Below are 20,628 nucleotides of genomic sequence, written 5' to 3'. Positions count from 1 at the left end.
GCTGGCTTCGAGTTGTCATTCTTGGAGTAACAATCTCAAAATACCTGGAGGATACTAAATTGAAAAAGCAAGATTAGTTATATTCCATGCCATGGTGTTCATCTGCAAAGAGATATGGGAGATATTCCCAGTTTTACAAAACTGCTGCAAACATAATGGATGAGCTGCCTGCAAACAATGTCGGTAAATCTCCCTTCCTCTCTCTTAATTGTTTATTCCTTGAGCTTATTAAAATAATATATATAAATTAGTGTAGCTCCATTGCCACCTAGAGGAAACTGCACACAAAAATACCATTAGCAGTGTTTTCTGCACTTCTAAAACTAAATAGTAATTTTCAAAGTATATGCTGCATTTGTGCTATTTTAATGTAGAAACGCTTTCATTTCCAAAATACAGCAGAAATAAAAGCTGTTTTTAAAAAAGTACTGAATGCCATCAGTTTCTGGAGCACAAGTATAGCTGCCATACTTCTGGCAAAAGAGATGAGCACTTTGATGAAGGTCACTATTGTCACATGATTTCAACTTTGATTCTCCCCCCCCATGCATGACAATTGCACATGCACATCACAGGGAGTGCCATTTCTTTGGCAGTCTCTGGTTTCTTGGAAATCCTTCTGACAAGGACAGCAAGGGTGGGAGAAGAGATGAATGAAAGAGAAGACTAACTGATTTAGACGATGCTGGGGCTGATGGAATACAATTGAGGTAACACAGAGATAGCAGTTGCTGCCAGACATACAACAAGGAACCACTAGGTCAGGGGTATGCAACCTCGGCTCTTTTATGACTCATGGACTTCAACTCCCAGAATTCCTAAGCCAGCCATGCTGAGGGGAAAGGGAGAGGTTTCCAAGCTGAGCCATGCTGGCTCAGGAATTCTGGGAGTTGAAGTCCATGAGTCATAAAAGCCGAGGTTGCCTACCCCTGCACTAGGTGAAGGGGTGGCGGGGGAATCTTTTATTTTCCTTTTCACCATTTATTGGCTTCTTAGGAGTCTGGACACTGATAAGACCAGATAGTGGTTATTACAGATTTTCCTAAAGGTTTCCAGACTACATTTTGTTTTATCATGATTTCTCAAGCCTGTAGTGATATATGTTTATCAAAGCTTCTTCAAAATCCAGGATGACCGGCATTGCTTCCTACCACTATGGAATCTTTCCATTCCCAACCATCCAGTCAGAGCTGAAGAAGCTTCTTGGATGAGAAGCAGAAAGTCTTCAAAGAAAAAACAAGGAAGTCCAATTGCCTCATGAAAAAAAGCATCTTTGGGATAACTATGACCTGGATGACTCAGAATCTTCATAGACATTTAGCTATGAAACTATAGTGGTAGGAATAAGATCACCAAGAACCAGATTCAGGTCTATTCTCAGTCATGGGAGCCACCATACCTTTCACAGAGGTTGTTGTTATGGGAGAAAAACAATAAAGAGAAATCTCCATATAAGCTCCAGAATGGTGGAATAGCCATTCATTCATCTACATAACAACTTACTTCTCTGTACAGCAGCCAGCTATGCTGCCTTCACCAACCCAGTTAGGTTGGTAGGACCTAGCTGATTCTGGCTGAAAGGTAATAGGGTCCAAGTATTAAGTGGATGGAAGATCATTTCCAAAATCCAAGGTATAGGGTAGATTTGGGAAATTGAAAGAAAAAATCCTGAAACTAGGTAATAGTAAACTTAATCACAATAATTGGAAATGTGTTCTCCCTGCTGGAGTGGCCTACCTCTTTTCCACATTGGGTGAACGTGCTTTAGAACATAGAACAATAATAGGATTGGAAGGGACCTTGGAGGTCTTCTAGTCCAACCCCTGCTCATGAAGGAGATCCTGTGTCATTCTGGACAAATGATTGCCCAGTTTTTCCTTGAAAACCTCCAGCGATACAGCACCTAAGCTGTTTCAAGGATTAATTATTCTCACTGTTAGGAAATTTCTCCTTAGTTCTTCTCTGTGACAGCCCGTCAAGTACTGGAAATTATCAACCCTAGTCCTTCTGTTTGTTAGGCTAGAGTCAGACATACCATGAATCTATGCCATGAAAATTGCATGGATATGTCCATTTAAGTCATCCAGGGTTAAGTCTGACTTAAAAACAACATTTGTTTTTTACAGTTTCATCAACAGACTTTGGATATGGTATTACATGAGTTAGCAGAAGAGAGAAGAGAAACAGTGGTCTTTCACCGATATACTTTAATCCATAGACAAGGATTCAGGGATTGCTTATCAGATTTTGTGGTGCATTCTAATACATGTTTGGATTAGAAACTCTGTCTCATTCATAAACGTGCCCTAGAAAGTCTAAGAATGAATCTATGTTTTAATCACTCTGACTGCTGCATATGACAAAATGATTAGGTGATGATAAGAAGCTTTTGATTCACACTGCCTTCTGTAGCTTTAGTGGAAGGATGATGACAAGAAAAATTGAGTCAGGAATCTATTTCAGTCCTGCTGTTTGAGATATTTGGATGCTGAGCTTAACTGGATTTTGGGATGTCCTATAAGCATGCCTAGGATTTGATGCTATTTAAATGAAGTCCATTATTTAACAGCAGGAATGGGGGAGGGGAGGAGAACAAGGGTTCACTGCCAACTCCTCTATGTCTAAGAGGCTAGCCCTTTATTTCCATAATCCACCAGTGGCTATCCTCACTCTTATTTATATAACACTATTCCTACAGTGTGTTTCCACGTGACTGTACTGACCTGGAAATAAGAGTAAACCAAATTTTAATTCCTTAATTTACTTTAAGTTTTGACAGCGGTGATGCATGAGCTTTGTGAATCATTTAGGTTCCCTTCTAAACGGTCTCATATGTTAGGTTGAAGGAAATAAACCCTAGGGGGTATGAAAACAATATTCTTAAAAGATCTACATGCAACTATAATCGCTTATGAATACAAAATGACCCCTACACCCTATAAGAAAAATTCAAAAACTGTATTAAAGAGATTAAATTATGCTAAGTCTGCTTATATCTCAATTCTACATTATAGGCATGATCATGTAGTCTGCAGGTTTTTGAGGTTTCAGAAATTCCTTTTGGGGAGAAGGGGTATGAGAATTAGGACAAAAAAGAAAGGGAAAAAAGAGGAGAAACAGCTACGTTAAACTCGTAACTATTTACAAATGGATTGTGAAATTAGTCTTTTGACATGTGTTTGGGATCTTGTATGATACAGTGATTACGTCTGATTGCATTTAAGATTTGTTCAAAACCTGGTGGAGTGTATAGGTAAACCATACTTAATTACCCATTTTTTAAAATGATATTGTAATTTCCACCCAGGCTAGAAAACCAGGGGACTAACAATTCTAGTCCCACTTTGGACATGAAAGCCTGCTGGGTAACTTTGAGCCATTTATCTCATAGGTTGTTATTGTGTGGAAAATAGGGAGGAAGGAGTATTAGGCACATGCATTGCCTCGAATTATTTATAAAAATAATGAGAGCAGAATAAAAAAATGAAATAAAAAACTTTGTATGTTGCACAAAGTGAAAAATTGGGGGTGGGGGTGGGGGAGAGAAGAGTCAAACCTAGCAGCTTTACTCAGCCAGCAACTGAATCCTGAGATCTGAGTTTTTCTGGGTTTGCTTATTACAACACTCAAGATAATGCTCAAAGTAAGTCAAGAAACTGTTATAATAATAAAATAAAATGCAGTTATTTGTAATTTTAACTACATGTTGGAAAGCATCTAGAAATCAAAAATTATTACATTACACAATACTGGCACTTTGTGCTTCCTTTCTTTTAATACTGCACATACTGGATAGAATTATAAACTATTCTAAATTGGCGGTCCCCAACCTTTGGTCATCAGGGACTGGTTCTGTGAAGAAAGATTTTTCCGCAGACCGGAGGAAATGTGGTTTTACGTGCTGCTTGCATCCAATGGATGGGGCTTCACTTGTTTGCATGGCCCGGTTGCTGGCATGCTGCGGACCAGTGCCGGTCCACAGATTGGGGGTTGGGGACCTCTGTTCTAAATGATGCATTTCTTCAACAAAGACTCTGTGCCCATTTTAACAATAATTTTAGGATCTGAATTCACATCAGTCATCAAATCATCCTCTGGAAACTTTGACTTTCTTCTGATTGTTGACATTTACTCTAAAACAAAATAGCTTATTTTCTGGGATGGAATTGTACCTGGTGAAAATCCTTATCTAAGTTGCTAAAGGATTATATTTACACTCCCTCGGCATCTCTATCTCACAGGTCCTGCAGGATTCAGTGGGAGGACAAATGTTTGAATAAACAGTGTTGTTGAACATTGGAAAATTCAATTGCTTTCCTTAGCACGTAAGCACACAGAAAAAGAAAGAAAAGCGGTAGATAAATATTCCAGCTTATTGTTGAAATAGCTTAGGAAAAAAAACAACAGTCTACAAAGATAGCAGTGTAATTAAGCACTATTTTTTATTTTTCTGTCTAAAAAAGAGTAATAACAGCATTTCTAGTTTTAAGCACTAATATAGGGATGCAGTGGCTCAGTGGGTTAGGACGCTGAGCTTGTCGATCAAATGGTCGGCAGTTTGGCGGGTCGAATCCTGAGTCCCGCGTAACAGAGTGAGCACCTGTTACTCGTCCCAGCTTCTGCCAACCTAGCAGTTCGAAAGCACGTAAAAAATGCAAGTAGAAAAATAAGGACCACTACGGTGGGAAGGTAACAGCGTTCCGTGCACCTTTGGCGTCTAGTCATGCCAGCCACATGACCACGGAGACGTCCTCGGGCAAGCGCTGGCTCTTCGGCTTTGAAACAGAGATGAGCACCGGCCCCTAGAGTTGGAAACAACTAGCACGCATGTGCGGGGCAACCTTTACCTTTATAGGTTTTCCTAGAAATTCTGGAGCCTTCTACCTATTTCCTGCTACCCTACCTAAATTAACTGGATTATAGATAATTAGTGCAGTCGTTTCTGCTGAAATTATATTAGACCGAACATTTCCAATACGTTACAATCCAGATATAAGACATGGGGACTTTTCTGATGCTGCAGCTGCCCTCCATGGAACATCATTTCCTCTCAGGTCTGTCTGGATCCAAACTTGCTGGCCCTCCAGAAGGACTTGAAGACATGCCTTTGCCATTTGGCCTGGGAGTTGGAGAGTGTTCAGAGCCCGTTAAATGCCTGCACTATTCTTGAATGGCTTGGCTCTCCACATGACTGTATTGTATGGCTTTGGATTAATTGTTTGTAAAGTTGCATTGTTTATATGGCTGTTTTATTTATTTTTTTAAATCTTTTTGGTGCTGTTTATGTTTTAATTGTAAGCCTCCTAAGTCATGAATGTGAGATTGAAATTGACTGAATGAATACCTAAATAACAAAAAGCCATTTTTTTTAAATTCCATTTATTTATTTATTTATTTATTTATTTGTTTTATATCCCGCCCTTCTCCGAAGACTCAGGGCGGCTTACAAGCTTAGCAGTAGCCTTCATTCTATGTATATGCCTGCTTATTAGGGCTTTCACACACACACCCCAAGCGGCATTATTACAAAGTCAGCTTAATTGCCCCCAACAATCTGGGTCCTCATTTTACCTACCTCGGAAGGATGGAAGGCTGAGTCAACCTTGAGCCTGGTGGGATGCGAACCTGCACTAATTGCAGGCAGCTGGTGTTACTTAAGGAGGCATTAGCCCACTGCTCCACCAAGGCTCTTTGGTCTAGTCCAGGGGTAGGCAACCTCGGCTCTTTTATGACTCATGGACTTCAACTCCCAGAATTCCTGAGTCTGCTAATTCTGGGAGTTGAAGTCCATGAGTCATAAAAGAGCCGGGGTTGCCTACCCCTGGTCTAGTCGGTCAAGCCAGCAGGCTAGAAATCAGAGAACTGTGAGTTCTAGTTCCATTTTAGGCATGAAAGCCAGCTAGATGATTTTGGATCACTCTCTCTCTCTCAGCCCAACCCCTCATTCACAGAGTTGTTGTGAATTAGGGTTATTTATAAAAATAATGACGATTGGATAAAAAGATATTTAGATAGGTAAATAAATAGACAGATAAATGTGGATGGTGAGGCAAATTTTATGATGTTTCATTCTCACTGTCTGCAAACTGTAGCTGTCATGCCAGCATAGTGTGAGATACCGCACTGTAGAGAGATTGGAAAGCAATGGTAGAGATTACATATAACAATCAGGAAGCAGGAAAGTAGAATAAGCACTATTACATACAAGTAATAGTGATAATCATGATCATAAACAACATGAAAATACATTTGTCATAAATAGTAAAATACAACATAAATCATAAGATGCAACACTTAGTGATGGTCATGGAGTACTAGCTAAGCAAACAACATAAATCATACCAGGATACTAAAAAACAATATAAATTGTAACATACAAGCAACAAAGTTATAGACATAAGATGATAGGTAATAGGAAAGATGAGTATCATAGTAATACAGCTTTAATAAGTAGTTTGACAGTGTTGTAGGAATTAGTTGTTAAGCAGAGTGACGCCATAGAGGAAAAACTCCTCATGTCCAGTTGTTCTGGTGTGCAATGTCCTATAGCGTCGTCTTGAGGGAAGAAGTTGAAATAGTTTATGTCCAGGATGTGAGGGATCTGTAGATATTTTCACAGCTCTTGCTTGCTTGTGCAGTATTCAGGTCCTCAATGCAAGGCAGGCTGGTAGCAATTGTTTTTTCTGTAGTTCTATTTGTTTGAAGTCTGTCTGTCTTGTTTGGTTGCAGTGCCAAACCAGACAGTTATAGAGGTGCAAATGACAGACTCAATACTTCCTTTGAGCAGCTCCTTGGGCAGTCTGAGCTTTCTGAGTTTACCTTATAAAAGACAACTCTGCTTAGGTGGCAAACTGGTAAGAAATGTTTTAAGTTCCTGTTTTTCAAATCTGGCAACTTTTAAGTTGTTGAAGTCCACACACCTTAACGTTGCTAAGTTTGAAAGACATTATTTCAAAGCATTCAAGAAGACTCTGCCTTAATTAAGTCTATATCTTACAATCGTTACAATGTAAGTTTATAAATGAAATTTATAGTTTGCAGTTTCCAAAATTCCTTATTTTCCCCAAGCATTAAAGATACCTTACTGAACTGTAATTCTTGCTTCTTTAATTTTTTGAGGGGGGGGGATATATTTACTTTATTCAAAGAAGGTTAAAATGTAAAATATAAAGATCTTGGAACCTCACTATCTTAATCTTAAGCAAGCCTCTCCAGATGAGGGAAGGCACAGGATACAGACCAATATTTCTCAACTCCCGTAACTTTTAAGATGTGTAGACTTCAACTTCCAAAATTCTGGAAGCTGAAGTCCATCATTCTATCTTGAACTGGCAGAGGTCGAGAAACCCTAAACCAGGGGTCTTCAAACTTGGCCCTTTTATGACTTGTGGACTTCAACTCCCAGAATTCCTCAGCCAGGCACGCTGGCTGAGGAATTCTGGGACTTGAAGTCCACAAGTCATAAAAAGGCCAGGTTTGAAGAACCCTGCCCTAAACCCTCGCTCCTTCTTTTTCAGCATGGCCTCCTAACTATGCCAACTCACCCAGCTTCTTTCCCTAACCCCGAAGCAATGCTGTCATTCCTTTAGAAAAACATTCGATTGTGATATTGTGTTCCCTGCCATATTTTGGCGAGAAGAGGAGGAGGTCGCCGACCAGTACAAGAAGAAGCTTGGAGGGCTCAGATTCTCTTGGCAGGCAGTTTGGCCTCCGCCAGCCAAGCTTTGCCTGGGGGTCACGTGGGTGCGACGCTCCGCTCCGCTCCTCCCACCCGGCCTCGGGCTCCTCCTGCTTTCGCTGCGGGGTCGCTTGGTTCCCCTCGCCCGGCCTCCGCCGCGCCTCCGGCGGTAGGTATCCAGGATGGGGTTGCCGTTTTGCGGGTGTGGGCTTGGGCTTTGGCAGGGGGCGTGCTCCTTTCTCCTACCCTTCCAGCTGAGGAGGGCGAGGGGGCTGCGCTTAAAGAGCCCGGCGCCTGCGCTGGGGGAGGCATTTTGTTTCCTTCCTTACACAACAACCCGACATCAGTGATCCCGGCCGCTTCGTCCGTAAGCCAGGACTGTAAATCAAAAGTGACCCTTCCCATCCCGCTTTGCCCAGCCTGCAAAAGCCTGGCAGAGCGGGATCGCTGTCGGGTGGGTGGGTGGTTGGGTGGGTAATTGGGCCCAGATCCGCTTTCTGCCTGGCTTGATCCCGGCGTGGTCGGGTCCCCGCGGAGGGCTGGACCCGAATCTGAAAACGCGTGTGAACCGGGTTCGTAGGGTGCAGAAGCCTTTCAGGAGGGCAGAAAGCCGACGAAGTGGGGATTTCACCGAATGTCCAACCGAGTTGATTGCAGCCTCTCTTTGTGATGATGCCGGTTGGTGGTTGTTAGGGCTTCCGCGTGCACAGCCCCAGGCGCAGAACCCTTTGACGCCAGGCTGTAATCCGAATGTGGGAAACACGCGGCCTTCCAGGGGTTACTGAGCCGCCGCATCCAGTGTCGGCTGACCTCCGGCTTCTTGAAATTAGGAGTTTAGTAACATCTGGAGAGGTCAGATGCCTTGGAAGGACCCAGCCATCGCACCCTCGTCCATATCATATTGCTTGAGGGAAATCTCAAAACAATCCTAGGACCTCAGGTTGACCAGATAATGTTTTAACGTTTTGATCTTGCAGTAGGCGTTGTATTGAATGGGTTATGCATTGACGGGTATATTTTTATACCGTGTTTTTTGGAAATCAGGTTGGTGAGTTTTTGTGAACTGGTGAAATAAAGTAGTACACGAAGCAGCTTCAACAGATTTCTACTTCAGACGTTTTCAGACTACATACAAAGTATTCCTGCCTCCAATTTTATACCCTCCACAATTCTGAGAGTATTGGGTTGTGAGATAATTAATAGCCAAGAGAGAGCTAGGCTGAAGATGAACTTGAAACTGGGTCTTCCTGTCTTAGTCTAATAACCATTGACTTTATAGTGAATAACCTTACAAAACCTTTTGGTATTGCTTTGTTTATTGTGATTGGACACAACTGTTCTTTTCATTAATGGCAACATATATTCTGTTTTTATATGCAGAATGAAGAACTTGGACAAACAAAACTATAATAGTTTCATATTTGAGAGATGTGAAAATGCCAGCAGGTGCAAACTTTTAATGTTTTGATATATTTTGTACAATCTATAACAATTGTGTGTTGTTTTTTTTAAAAAACACCAATCCAAAACAAAACTATTTAAGTTTTCTTGCTTTAAAGAATATTATTTCTGGTGCAGATTTTTCTGACTTCCTTACTAAACATTGTGGATATTGGCAAATAATTTTCTTATTAAAGAGATCTTTCAATGTGTAATTCTCATGCTGTTCTTACATATTTCTGTTATTGCTGTAATTCTTTATTGTTTATTTTTTATATTTCTACATTTTACTGATATTGTGAACTGCCTAGAATTTTATACAGTTAATGTATGAGTAAAGCAGACATGTCCAACCCATGGCTTATGGACTGCATGCAGCCCTGGAAAGCTAGTAATGCGGCCCCACAAGATCGTAAACTTAAGATTATTACTGTATGTGATTTATATATATCTACTATATTATATAAGGGACGTGGTGGCTCAGTGGGTTAGGACGCTGAGCTTGTCGATCAGAAGGTCGGCAGTTTGGCGGGTCGAATCCCGAGTGCCGCGTAGCAGAGTGAGCGCCTGTTACTCGTCCCAGCTTCTGCCAACCTAGCAGTTCGAAAGCACGTAAAAATGCAAGTAGAAAAATAGGGACCATTGCGGTGGGAAGGTAACAGCGTTCCGTGCGCCTTTGGCGTCTAGTCATGCCAGCCACATGACCACGGAGACGTCCTCGGACAAGCGCTGGCTCTTCGGATTTGAAACGGAGATGAGCACCGGCCCCTAGAGTCGGAAACGACTAGCATGCATGTGCGGGGGAACCTTTACCTTTACCTTTTACTATATTATATATTTTATATGTGGCCCAACTCAATTCTTCTTCTCTGAATGCAGCCCAGGCGAGCCAAAAGTTTGGATACCCATAATATAAAGGTGTTAAGGGTGGCCCATAAGACATATGTGACATTTATATATTCAGATACTCTGAAGCCATCTATTAATTATCTGTTCCTTTTTTCAATAAGGCCTGCTATATTTCTTTGTTTTTTACAATTCTATGCAGGGAATTGTTCATTCTAAGTTTCTTTTATATATTATTTGGAAATGTGATAGTCTGTCTTATCTAATAAACCAAGTTCTCAAATTGTATTTTAAACTTCCCAGTTGAGAGTGAAGCCAAGGCAAAAACAAAGGTTCGTTTTGAAGAAATATTCAAGAATCATGCTGGTCTAATTGATAAAAAGAAAATTAAAAAAAAACAGATAAGCATCCCAGAGAATATTGTGGTGAGTTGGGTATACTTAAGAATAAATGTTTGTTGCTTCAAAAAAGTAAAGCATAATCTTTCCAAATCTACTTTCATAAATAGTGTCAGGGAGTTTTGATTGGTCTTTGCAGTGTCAATACATTTTGAAAGACGTGGATTGATGAAGCTTTATAGATTCATACCTTCACTTTGTATTATTTGCTCCATTTTAGAGTAAAAAAAACAATTATAACTTGAAAATATACTTTGAGATTTAAAGCTATTGTTTCTGTAGGGCTATTAAAGAGGGAAGCCATGATTCTGTTTTATCCTTTTCCTTGCACCACAAGTGGGCTACATTTGAAAGTCATGGTTGGCCTCCAGGAAAAGTTGCCTGGTGGGGAGAAGTTATGTTTCAAAGAGACATTTTCAGACTAAATGAACACAATATGCAATCTTTGTTAATATCCCTTCATCTACGATTATGATTTTTGTATCCTGAACATATGCTCTGAAGGTTAAGGATCTCCGCACATGGTAGGGTACAGGATGAGGGCAGCAGAATGGAATAGGAAGAAAAACCAAGGGGTGTGTGGCTTTTAATCCAGGGAAATTATTGTAATCTCTGGAATGGCCAACTCTGTATGGAGAAATTCAGCAAAATTCTTCTTAAAGTTTGACCTCAGAATGGTATGTTTTGCATATTCCTTAATTTATTTCCTTGTCTGATTTGGCATGCTCATGATCAAAAATATCCTTAAAAATGTGCATTTTTAGGGATTGCAGATAGATAAATTCAAAGAGGATTTGATTTATTTTTATTTTTTTGCTGGCAAAATAAGTTTAGGAAACTTTCAGAATATATTTTCCAGCAGATACTGATTTTAGTCCTCTTTTCTTTATAATCCTTTCATTACATTGTCTCTCAAAAATGTGTATTGCAATCCTGATTCGGTATTTTATTATTTTTCCACTGTGCTTTTTTTGTACAGATTTGAGAAACTTTGTGCATATTTATGCTGGACATTGTCCTGAAATTTGGTCTAATATAGAATTGAATGAAAGTATTCTAAATAAACAATGCAGGCACTAAAGGTCCAGGATTTTCCTGAACAGTTACCACTAATAATAATAATTCTAAATGAAACATGTTTTTTATTATCTAAATAAAGTGAGGTCTTGGAATAAGTGTACGTGAATTCCATAGAATAATTATACAAAACCAATCTCCAGTGGCCTTAAGAAGAGAATGTCAAGATTTCTTTTGAGAGAAAAATAAAGGAATTGGAAGCAAGATTAAGAAATGAAGGTTATAGCTGATACAGAAAACATCAGAAGGTGATTAGGAAAGGAATAGAAAACTAGTTTAGACAAAATAAATCAGAATTTTTACAGAATTCAAATAATGTGCATATTTATAGATAAGTTTTAATTATTTCCAAAAGTTATGATCTTTTGAAATTGAATTTGGTTGCTCAGTCTTTCGACAAAATATATCTAATATAAAAGAAGTGTATATAACTCCGTGTGTTGTAATTTCAGATTACCAGATTGCTGTGTGGATATATCCCTTTTAAAAAGTTTGAAAATCAAATGTTTAAACTATCTTGATTATTATAAGCTTTTTTGGTTAAATATTATTTCAGTTACTAGGTCCACGGTCAGTAAATTATACCTTTTCCACAAGTAATATTTATGTTTAAGTATAAATGTAGCATGTTCTTTTCATTATACTTGAATATATGTTTTTCAGCATGGCATGCTGACAGAGCAATTTTGCAGGGGATTTTTCTTATAAGAGTTACATTAAAAAACTTGCTAAAATCTATAATCTTTTCATGCTCTATATGAATTCCATCTGTTGGTTGACTCTTGTTGAAGTGCAAGTAAATTTTAATTGTTCCCCTTCAAACACTTAAAAGTGAAAAATTAATAAAAATATAGTACTTATTTTTATAATAATTGCATAATAGCATGCAGATAAATGAGTTCCCAATGTTTTGATTACAGCTGGAGACATTAAAAAATCATCTGACCAAAGGAAGTGAAAATGAGCCAATTATAAGCAAAACATACAACCTTGAGGAAAGTAGTCCGCGGATCCCAAAACGTACGTTGAGAGATGAAGCATCAATTGAAGAAAAAACAAACAATGTTGTTAGCGGAGGGGAAAGCATGCAAGTTGGGCTTAAGAAGAAGAAAAAGGCAGCCCTACAGAAAGAACTTAATGAGGAAGAAAAGGTATCTGAAACCAAGTTAGATAGTTCTGAGAAACAGATTCAAGTTTTTACGAAGAAAAAAACAGAGAGCGTATTGCAGGCAGATGCATTTCATTGGGAAGGGGACAGCCACATGAAAGGTGCCTTGAGTGGACTACGAGACAGATCTGGATTAGATGAGGAAGAACAGTTAATTCAAGCCTATGAACAGCAAGTGGCTGAGGAAGAAGCAAGTGCAATTAAGAAAAAAATAAAAAAGAAACTTAAAGAACAGATGTCTGAATTCATTCCCAGCGCTCAAAGCCATGAAACAATGTTGAACAGTGAAGTGAGAAAAAAGAAGAAAAAGAAAAAAGAAGTACTGGTTTCCTCTGAATCTCAAACTAGGTAAGTGATAAATGTGTATGGATGGAAGATTTGTGACAGCTGTTTGGGTTGCATTATTGTTGACATCAGAAATAATTCCATATGGTTTTGTAAAGAAAATATAATGACTGTCCTATTGGAGCGGGGAGAGACATTGAGCGAACCACTTTTGTTTCCTTGCAAAACTATACCGTGGTTTGTAAAGAGGAAATGACAGAATAGGTAGTTGGAATTGGATTGGATAAGAGATACAGGGAGCCTGCCCATTACGCTCCTAAGTCATGACAGTTGTAAGGTAGGTCACCCACGTGACAGACCTGCTTTTTTGACCTTTCTTGTGATGGTCATTAAGCGAATGTGGCAGTCACTGTTCGCTATAGAATGTTTTTGCTGAAAACTGGAAGTAATTTTTGGCAAAATGTAAATTGTGGTTACATGGCCATGTGACACTGCAAACAGCCATAAATGCAGGCCTGTTGCCAAGCTCCTCAAATGCAGTCATGTGACTTTAGGGAGAGGCGGCCATTAGAACTTTAGGGTTTTAAGTACCTTTTGGGAAGTCTGTTGTAATTTTGAACGATTATTAAGCAACTGATTGTAAGTTGACGACTACCTGTAGCAACAAAGAATGAAATCATACCTTCCTTGTCACGTTGCTTAGACTTTTAGCCATGCCATCTCTCAGTTTGTGCTTCACCATGATTCTCCGCTTATCCTACCCTAGATCCAGCTTGATAGGATGAGATTTTTAGTAAACGTTTCCCAAACAAACTGTGAGTGAGATGTCTCAGTTAAATCAATTCAAGCCAGTTTGAATGTGTATGTTGTTTGCCTGCATTACAAAATGTAATTATTAAATCTGGGAGTATATTTCAAATCCTAGATATCCTTGTTAACCACATGACTTCTTTCATTCAGTGCAATGTCCCTCTCTGAATTACAACATAAGCCAGAGGAAGAAAATACCAAGAAAAAGAGATCTTTGGAAAAGCCATTTGTATCCAAATTTAAAGAAGGTGACCTCTTAATAGAGCAGGACACTAAAGGCAAAAAAGCAAAAAGAAAATCCCCAAAAGGTTTGTATGACTAGAAGTAGAATCCTTTAAATGTTTTCTAACCGAAGTAATTCTCAGTTAAGAGGCCTGTAGTGTGTATATGTTGCCCAAATTGCCCCATCTTTGTTGCATAAAGATCAGAACAGTAATCCACTGGTTTTGTATTAGCAAGATTGAGATAATGTATTTGAGAAGATCTGGCTATTTTCACAAGCATTGGGCCAGGATGTTATAAGTGCCCACTGTTGAGTTGTGTTTGTAAATAGTGGTGCTGGTAGAGCTGTTTTAATAATATTAGACATGGAGCCAGTTTGGCCTAGTGGTTAAGGCAGGGGTATGAAACTGCCCGCCCGCAGGCCAGACGCATCATGAGGACACCGCGCCCACCTCATTGCCGGCAGTGGGGAAAAAGTTCTGATACATCACGCAACGTCACGTGCCGTTGTGAGTTTGACTTGTCTGGGTTAAGGCATCAGTCTAGAAAACCGGAGATAATGAGTTCAAGTCCCATCTTAGCTAGCAGGGTGATCTTGAGCCATTGACTCACTCTCAGCCCAGTTCACCTCACAGGGTTATTGTGGGGAAATTAGTAGGCGGAAAGTATGTTGGATATGTTTGCTGTCTTGAGTTATTTGCAAAAATAAGGTAGAAAAAATAAATAAATAATAAAAAGCTAGAGTTGCCTCGAAGTGTGAGATAGGTGGCACAGAACTTTATTTAACTCATTGTGGGGTTTTAGAGGGTGAAATGTGTGTTTTAAGCTTTGAGCAACTTAAGGCAACCACTTTACAATTTAAAATCTAAATGTACCTAGTCATGTCTAGTCGGGGCTGCCGGTTTTATTCCTGCCTGTCCTGGTATCTTCATGAAGCCACTAAGATTTCTGACAGTTCCTAGGCAGAAATACTTTCTATGTTAAAGTGTTCATGCTGTCGAATCATTCAGAGCAGCTGTTATGCATGGAAATCATGTCTGACTCAATAAATAAGTTGACTGGAAATTCATTTAAGACAAATTTTTAAATTGTAGGTTTACTGGTAATTGCAGCAATAAAGTTAACAGTCGTTCTCAATTTTTACTAAAGGCTATTTTTTCTTTCTCCTAGCTCTAGAAGAAGATACTGAAAACATGAAAGAAAATACCTTACACATGACTGCTGGGAATCTTTCACAAGAATCAAAACCTGATTTTGATGATAACCTTGTTTTAGGGGTTTATATCCATCGAACTGATCGACTTAAAACTGATTTTATGGTATCCCATCCAATGGTTAAGGTTCACGTGATGGATGAGAAAACTGGTTTATATGTGAAGAAAGAGAATAGGTAATTTTACTGACTTACTGAAGATTTTTTTTTATTCTTGGTGTTAATTAATTTGTACATAAGCTTAGATAAACTTATGGTTTTTGTAGATCCACATAGATGTAAATAACCCAATTAAATGAGGTTCATTCAATGTCTTGAAACAAAAATGTGTCAAATAAAAATGTATCTTATTTAATATTCCTTAATTATTTCTGAACCACAATAATTCTCATTTATTTGAGGTTCCTATGCTGTAGCAGTTTTAGATGGTGCCAGTATTTGGATTTTGGATTGCAAATTGAGATATTTTAAGAATTTATCATTCTTTTGTAATTCAAATAATAATTCTCATTGCCAGTTGAATTTAATGCAAATACTGTTTGTTTGTTGGGTAGCCAGATAACAATAAATTAATGAACATTCATTTCAAATAGAACAGCTTATAAAATATGCACAGATTCTCTCCAAGATAATAATTTTGGGATTTTCCAGAAAGATCATATTAAGAGTTTTGATAAGGTCAAGAATGCACCATAGCTGGAGTCAATATTATATCTAATCTGCAGTATTTAAAAAGAGGAAAATAAAGAAATTAGTTATTCCCTAATCTGTAATATTTGCTACTATCTTACGCACACTCTACAGCGAACAGGCTCCATTGAACTTTTGACAATTTTAGCCTACTTGATATGAAGCACTTTCCATTGCAGTATGCCTACAATGTTTTAACCCTCTGTAAGAATTGGTTTTAACTGATAACAAATAAATGAAGATATTCAAGCTTCTTCCAATTTTCCCCCTCTAAGGTTATCCTTCTGTGATGTTCTGTAACATTTGATCTGTACCAAACTCACGTTAATTCACTTTTTTGTATTTCATTGTGGTTTGGTCTTTGCTTAGAATAATCTGAATAAGTTCACTGTATTTTGATTTGCTCATAAAGCTGATACTCAGTGTTATTTGTTTGTTTTTGGTTTAGCCCAATATATGAACCAATCCAAAGGAAGAATCCAAGGACAACCCAAAGACAAACAAATCTCATTATGTCTTGAAGTGGGTCGTTTAAGCCAGTTGATAGTTGGATATTGAACACTTTTTCTATTAAATTAAAGCTACTTACTCTGTAGACAATTATAATAAAAACAAGACACGACTCAGTTGAATGTATTGTTTTTATGTAGCAGTCGACAAGTTTCATCCTTCTATGAACAAGAGAAAGTGGGGCATATTCTTCCTATTATGACCCAGCCTTACGATTTCAGAAAGTTTAAATCAACACTACCAGAATGGGAGGAGCAAATACTATTCAATGAACGTTTTAACTATTTTCTCCAAGATGTTGAAGGGAGCCCCAAAGTGATTCTGTTCTTTGAGGTACAGAATGACTCATTGGTCATTTCCATTTTATCTTCTGTTCCTTCTGGCAAATACTTTCTCTATTTGTATCTTACTGTATCTGTATTTTACTCTTAGGGGTAAAATGCACAATTTCAGTACTGGATTGTCTAGGAATGATGCACTTTTGGTGGTGGAAGCAGACCAGATAGTCTAATTGCACAAGAACATTTTCATTTAAAAAATTTTGGGCAGTTTGTGAAATTTAAAGTTGTGCTTAGGCCAGTTTGAAACATCAGAGAGTACAATATTTCACTTTCAGGTCTCCTAATAACCCAATTAGCTGTTTTACTGCTTTACCGAATACTTGGCTGCTAGGGAAGGAGGCACATTTAGAATCAAAGCAAAAGTAAAGGAGTGTCATCTGGGAAGTTTCTTTGATCCATAACAATAGTCTACATCTAGTTTGCATGTACGCCTTTAAAAGCATTTTCTTTTGGTGAACATCACATCCACTGTTTTTATGGCATCCTGAGTGAGATTGAAATTCATCAAATACAGCAAGGCTTTAGATTGCTGTTCTCTGTATATCTCAGCTGTTTATTATATTTGCCACAAGAAGTCGTCTTCATAGAAACTAATATATACAAAAGGTTTAAGAAAAATCCAGTAAAATTAACTGGTATTTTCTATGACTGTAATTACAGAAATGTAAACTGAATAAAACGTGTCTTCTACTTCCAGATCCTTGATTTTTTGAGCATGAACGATGCAAAGGCCAATTTTGATATTCAAGCTCAGGAAAGCGGCTTTCGGAAAATCTGTTGGGCATTTCTAAAGGTTTTTATTTTTTTATTTTATTTTAATGGAAACATTGTACTGAAGCATTAAACAAGTCTGCGCAAAGATAAACAAAAAATTGCTTTGCGTAGAGTCAAAGAATAAACTTTGTATATAGACAGAAGATTAGTCAAGGTATATTTCAACTAGTTCACATTTCAATTTCAGTTTGCAAAATATAGCAGATCATATATCCGTCCAGCCCTATTATTGAAAAGTTGGATGGAGCGTCTTCGCAATTATTTCTGTCTGGATTTCTGATGAAATAACCTGGTGCCCATTTATGCTTGTTTTCCTGGATTTATTCTGGCACTATTTAATGAAACACAAAACCAGTTTGTTTCTGAGTCGGTAGTGATGACAGCAACACAAGTTGCAAAATCACCAGACTAATCAGAAAGCATTGTCAACTGTGTCTTGGCTGTGTGATGTCATTGTGAGCCCCAATTAATGTGACAGCAATATTTTTGCAATCACTTCATCCACTGTATGTTGTGCAGTAGATTTTGACCGGATTGTGTGGAATTGTGGCATGTAGCACTTCTCTTCCATTCTTTAAACCAAACAGGTTTTTCCTGGGATCGTGTTGCAGCTGTGGAGGGCCACTGTGCCCCCAGCTGGTCGAAAGAGCATCAAAAACTTGCCTCTTCATCTGGGTGTTGGGTGAAAAATGTGGGAATCCTCACTTCATCTATCACTTCATCTATCGCGCTTACCACTTTTCTTCTTTTATTGATTACTATTGTGATTTATTGGATTGTTTTGATTTGCCCAGTATCATTGGGAGTTGGGCATAATTGCCTTTTCACAGCTGCCATTCTTAATTGCTGAAATAGAGTAAATTTTCATTGCATGATGATTTTTGCAAAATGTTTTTTTTTCCCCTATCTCTTTTGATTCGGTTGTTACGGTTAAACCTACAGTGTGGAAATTGTAATATGAGCTTCACTCCTTGCATCCCTTCAGAATAAAAATTAAGAATTGTATGGTAGAAATAACTTTCGCCTAGCCCGGCAGGATTCATTTTATCAGACCATAGCAAAAGGATAGGAGACACTGGCATTCCATTGGTTCTGGTAGAAACAATTGGATCTGGTTCAGAATCAACTAGTTTGTTCTTAATGTTTAATTTTAAGCATTGATACCTAAAGGTTCTTTTTTAATTTTACTTAGGCCTGTCTCTAGGCCTTTTTCATTTTGCAAAAGTTTTTTAGACTGTTAACCCAAAGGCAAAAGCTGTTATGGTGTACTATATATAGGACTACAAAATATTCTTGGACCTTTTTGATTAAGTTACTTAAACAGTGATCCAGATTCTGAAGTAAGTGGGCAAAAAGTGTGTATAATCCCCTAGCTGGCAGAAGATAAACATTTATTGCACTGAGATGATTGTCATTTAAATTCATATAAACAGAGGACATAACGGTAACTAATCAGACGACCTGTTTATGTCAATATGTGGATTGTCTTCTCTGATAGAAAACCTATGGTTCATTGTTACTTCAATTGTTAAACTACTGTTAATTGTTATTGCTTCAATTTATTAATACCTAGAAGCACAAAAGAGCTTGGGTGTGTGTGTGTTATTTCATCCTCACAATTATCCTATGAGGTAGATTGGTTTGAAAGAGAGAAGCCTTAATACCACCTCATGAGTTTTCATGGTTAGGGTGGGTTGATTCTAGGTCTTCCCAGTCCTAGTTTAGTATCTTAGCTGCAACACCACATTTGTTGGGTGTGGTTTTAGAGTACTGCTATTTGTCCTTTCATCAATAAAATACCTCAGTGTAATGTATGTTTTTTACCCATCTTAATTGTTTTGTCATTTTCAGCTTGTTGGTGCGAATGGAGTTCTGAACATTGGTGGAAAAGTACGTCTTCAGTTGTACTCGCCTCCTCGAAGGACCAGGTCACAACTGCATGTTGTGGAAGTTTATGACTGGTGGGCAAAGTGTCCTAGAAACAATTATCCTTCAACATTGTATGTGACTGTAAAAGGCATTAAACTTCCCGATCATGTATGTTAACTTAGGTGTCTTTAAAATATGTGACCATGACAAAATAACGTCTTGCTTTTTTCCTTCCTGGCCTTTTTATTACTAGCCACAAAGAAAAATATTTTCACTTGTGTTAAATTCTGAAGTGTCTCTTATATGTATATGTGTGTGTGTATGTATTCATTCATATAGGTAGTCCTCAAGTTACAACCACAATTTATGTTGCTAAGTGAGAAATTTGTTAAGTGAGTTTTGCCTCATTTTATGGATTTTCTTGCCACATTTGTTAAGTGAATCACTGAAGATGTTTTTTTTATTTTAATTCCATTTATATCCCGCCCTTCTCCAAAGACTCAGGGCGGCTTACAAGCTTAGCAGTAGCCTTCATTCTATGTATATGCCTGCTTAATAGGGCTTTCACACACACACCCCAGCGGCATTATTACAAAGTCAGCTTAATTGCCCCCAACAATCTGGGTCCTCATTTTACCTACCTCGGAAGGATGGAAGGCTGAGTCAACCTTGAGCCTGGTGGGATGCGAACCTGCACTAATTGCAGGCAGCTGGTGTTACTTAAGGAGGCATTAGCCCACTGCTCCACCAAGGCTCACTCGTTAAATTAGTAACGAGGTAGTTAAGTGAATCTGGTTTCCCCATTGACTTTGCTTGTCAGAAGGGGAATTGCGTGACCCCGGGACACTGCAACTGTCATAAATATGAGTCAGTTATCTATCATCCAAATGTAAATCACATGACCATGGGCAGGCTTGCAACAGCCATAAGTGTGAAAAATGGTCATAAGTCACTTTTTTCAGTGCTGTTGTAAGTTCAAATGGTCTCTAAGCGAACCGTTGCACTACATTTTTTGTTTGTTTTTTTAAAGAAGACGGCTAAAGCTGAGACCATATTGGTCAGATTTTGCTTTAGTGAAGTTGATTAACAGTATAATCTTATTGCTATCACGTAGCTGGATGTAGCTAGTGATTTAAAGGCTGTAGGCTTAGAAAGCAGCCTTTCTCTCTTACCTTACAGTGCTCAGAGAGATTATCCTTAGTGATTTGTCTTGTTGGGTATTCACTCTATCACTTTTTCCTGCCTAGAAAGGTGCCTTACGCTTCCATAGAAACATTTATTACTGCAGCACAATCCGACCTCAATCC

General features: G+C 38.4%; 1 protein-coding gene across 3 annotated transcripts in view; it reads left to right on the top strand.

Annotated features, from left to right (window-relative positions):
- The first annotated feature begins 7,772 nt into the window (after positions 1 to 7,772).
- The window catches only part of AHI1 (Abelson helper integration site 1), a 79,970-nt gene continuing 67,114 nt past the window's right edge, over positions 7,773 to 20,628 (top strand). For 2 of the 3 annotated variants that reach the window (XR_014028790.1, XM_081346718.1), the window contains exons 1-9: positions 7,773 to 7,847; positions 9,059 to 9,124; positions 10,268 to 10,389; positions 12,360 to 12,955; positions 13,853 to 14,010; positions 15,095 to 15,314; positions 16,478 to 16,670; positions 17,376 to 17,471; positions 19,304 to 19,489. Coding sequence is in view for 2 of the 3 variants with exons in the window: in XM_081346718.1 (XP_081202844.1) it covers positions 9,115 to 9,124; positions 10,268 to 10,389; positions 12,360 to 12,955; positions 13,853 to 14,010; positions 15,095 to 15,314; positions 16,478 to 16,670; positions 17,376 to 17,471; positions 19,304 to 19,489 (1,581 nt within the window). In the remaining variant the exon portion in view is untranslated. Of the gene's footprint in view, positions 7,848 to 7,881; positions 8,046 to 9,058; positions 9,125 to 10,267; positions 10,390 to 12,359; positions 12,956 to 13,852; positions 14,011 to 15,094; positions 15,315 to 16,477; positions 16,671 to 17,375; positions 17,472 to 19,303; positions 19,490 to 20,628 lie in introns of those variants that run through there. The other variant, XM_081346719.1, reaches the window with a different exon arrangement.

Source organism: Vipera berus (assembly GCF_964194415.1).
Source record: "Vipera berus genome assembly, chromosome: 1".
Classification (NCBI taxonomy): domain Eukaryota; kingdom Metazoa; phylum Chordata; class Lepidosauria; order Squamata; family Viperidae; genus Vipera; species Vipera berus.
This window is presented reverse-complemented; position numbering and strand designations above follow the sequence as displayed.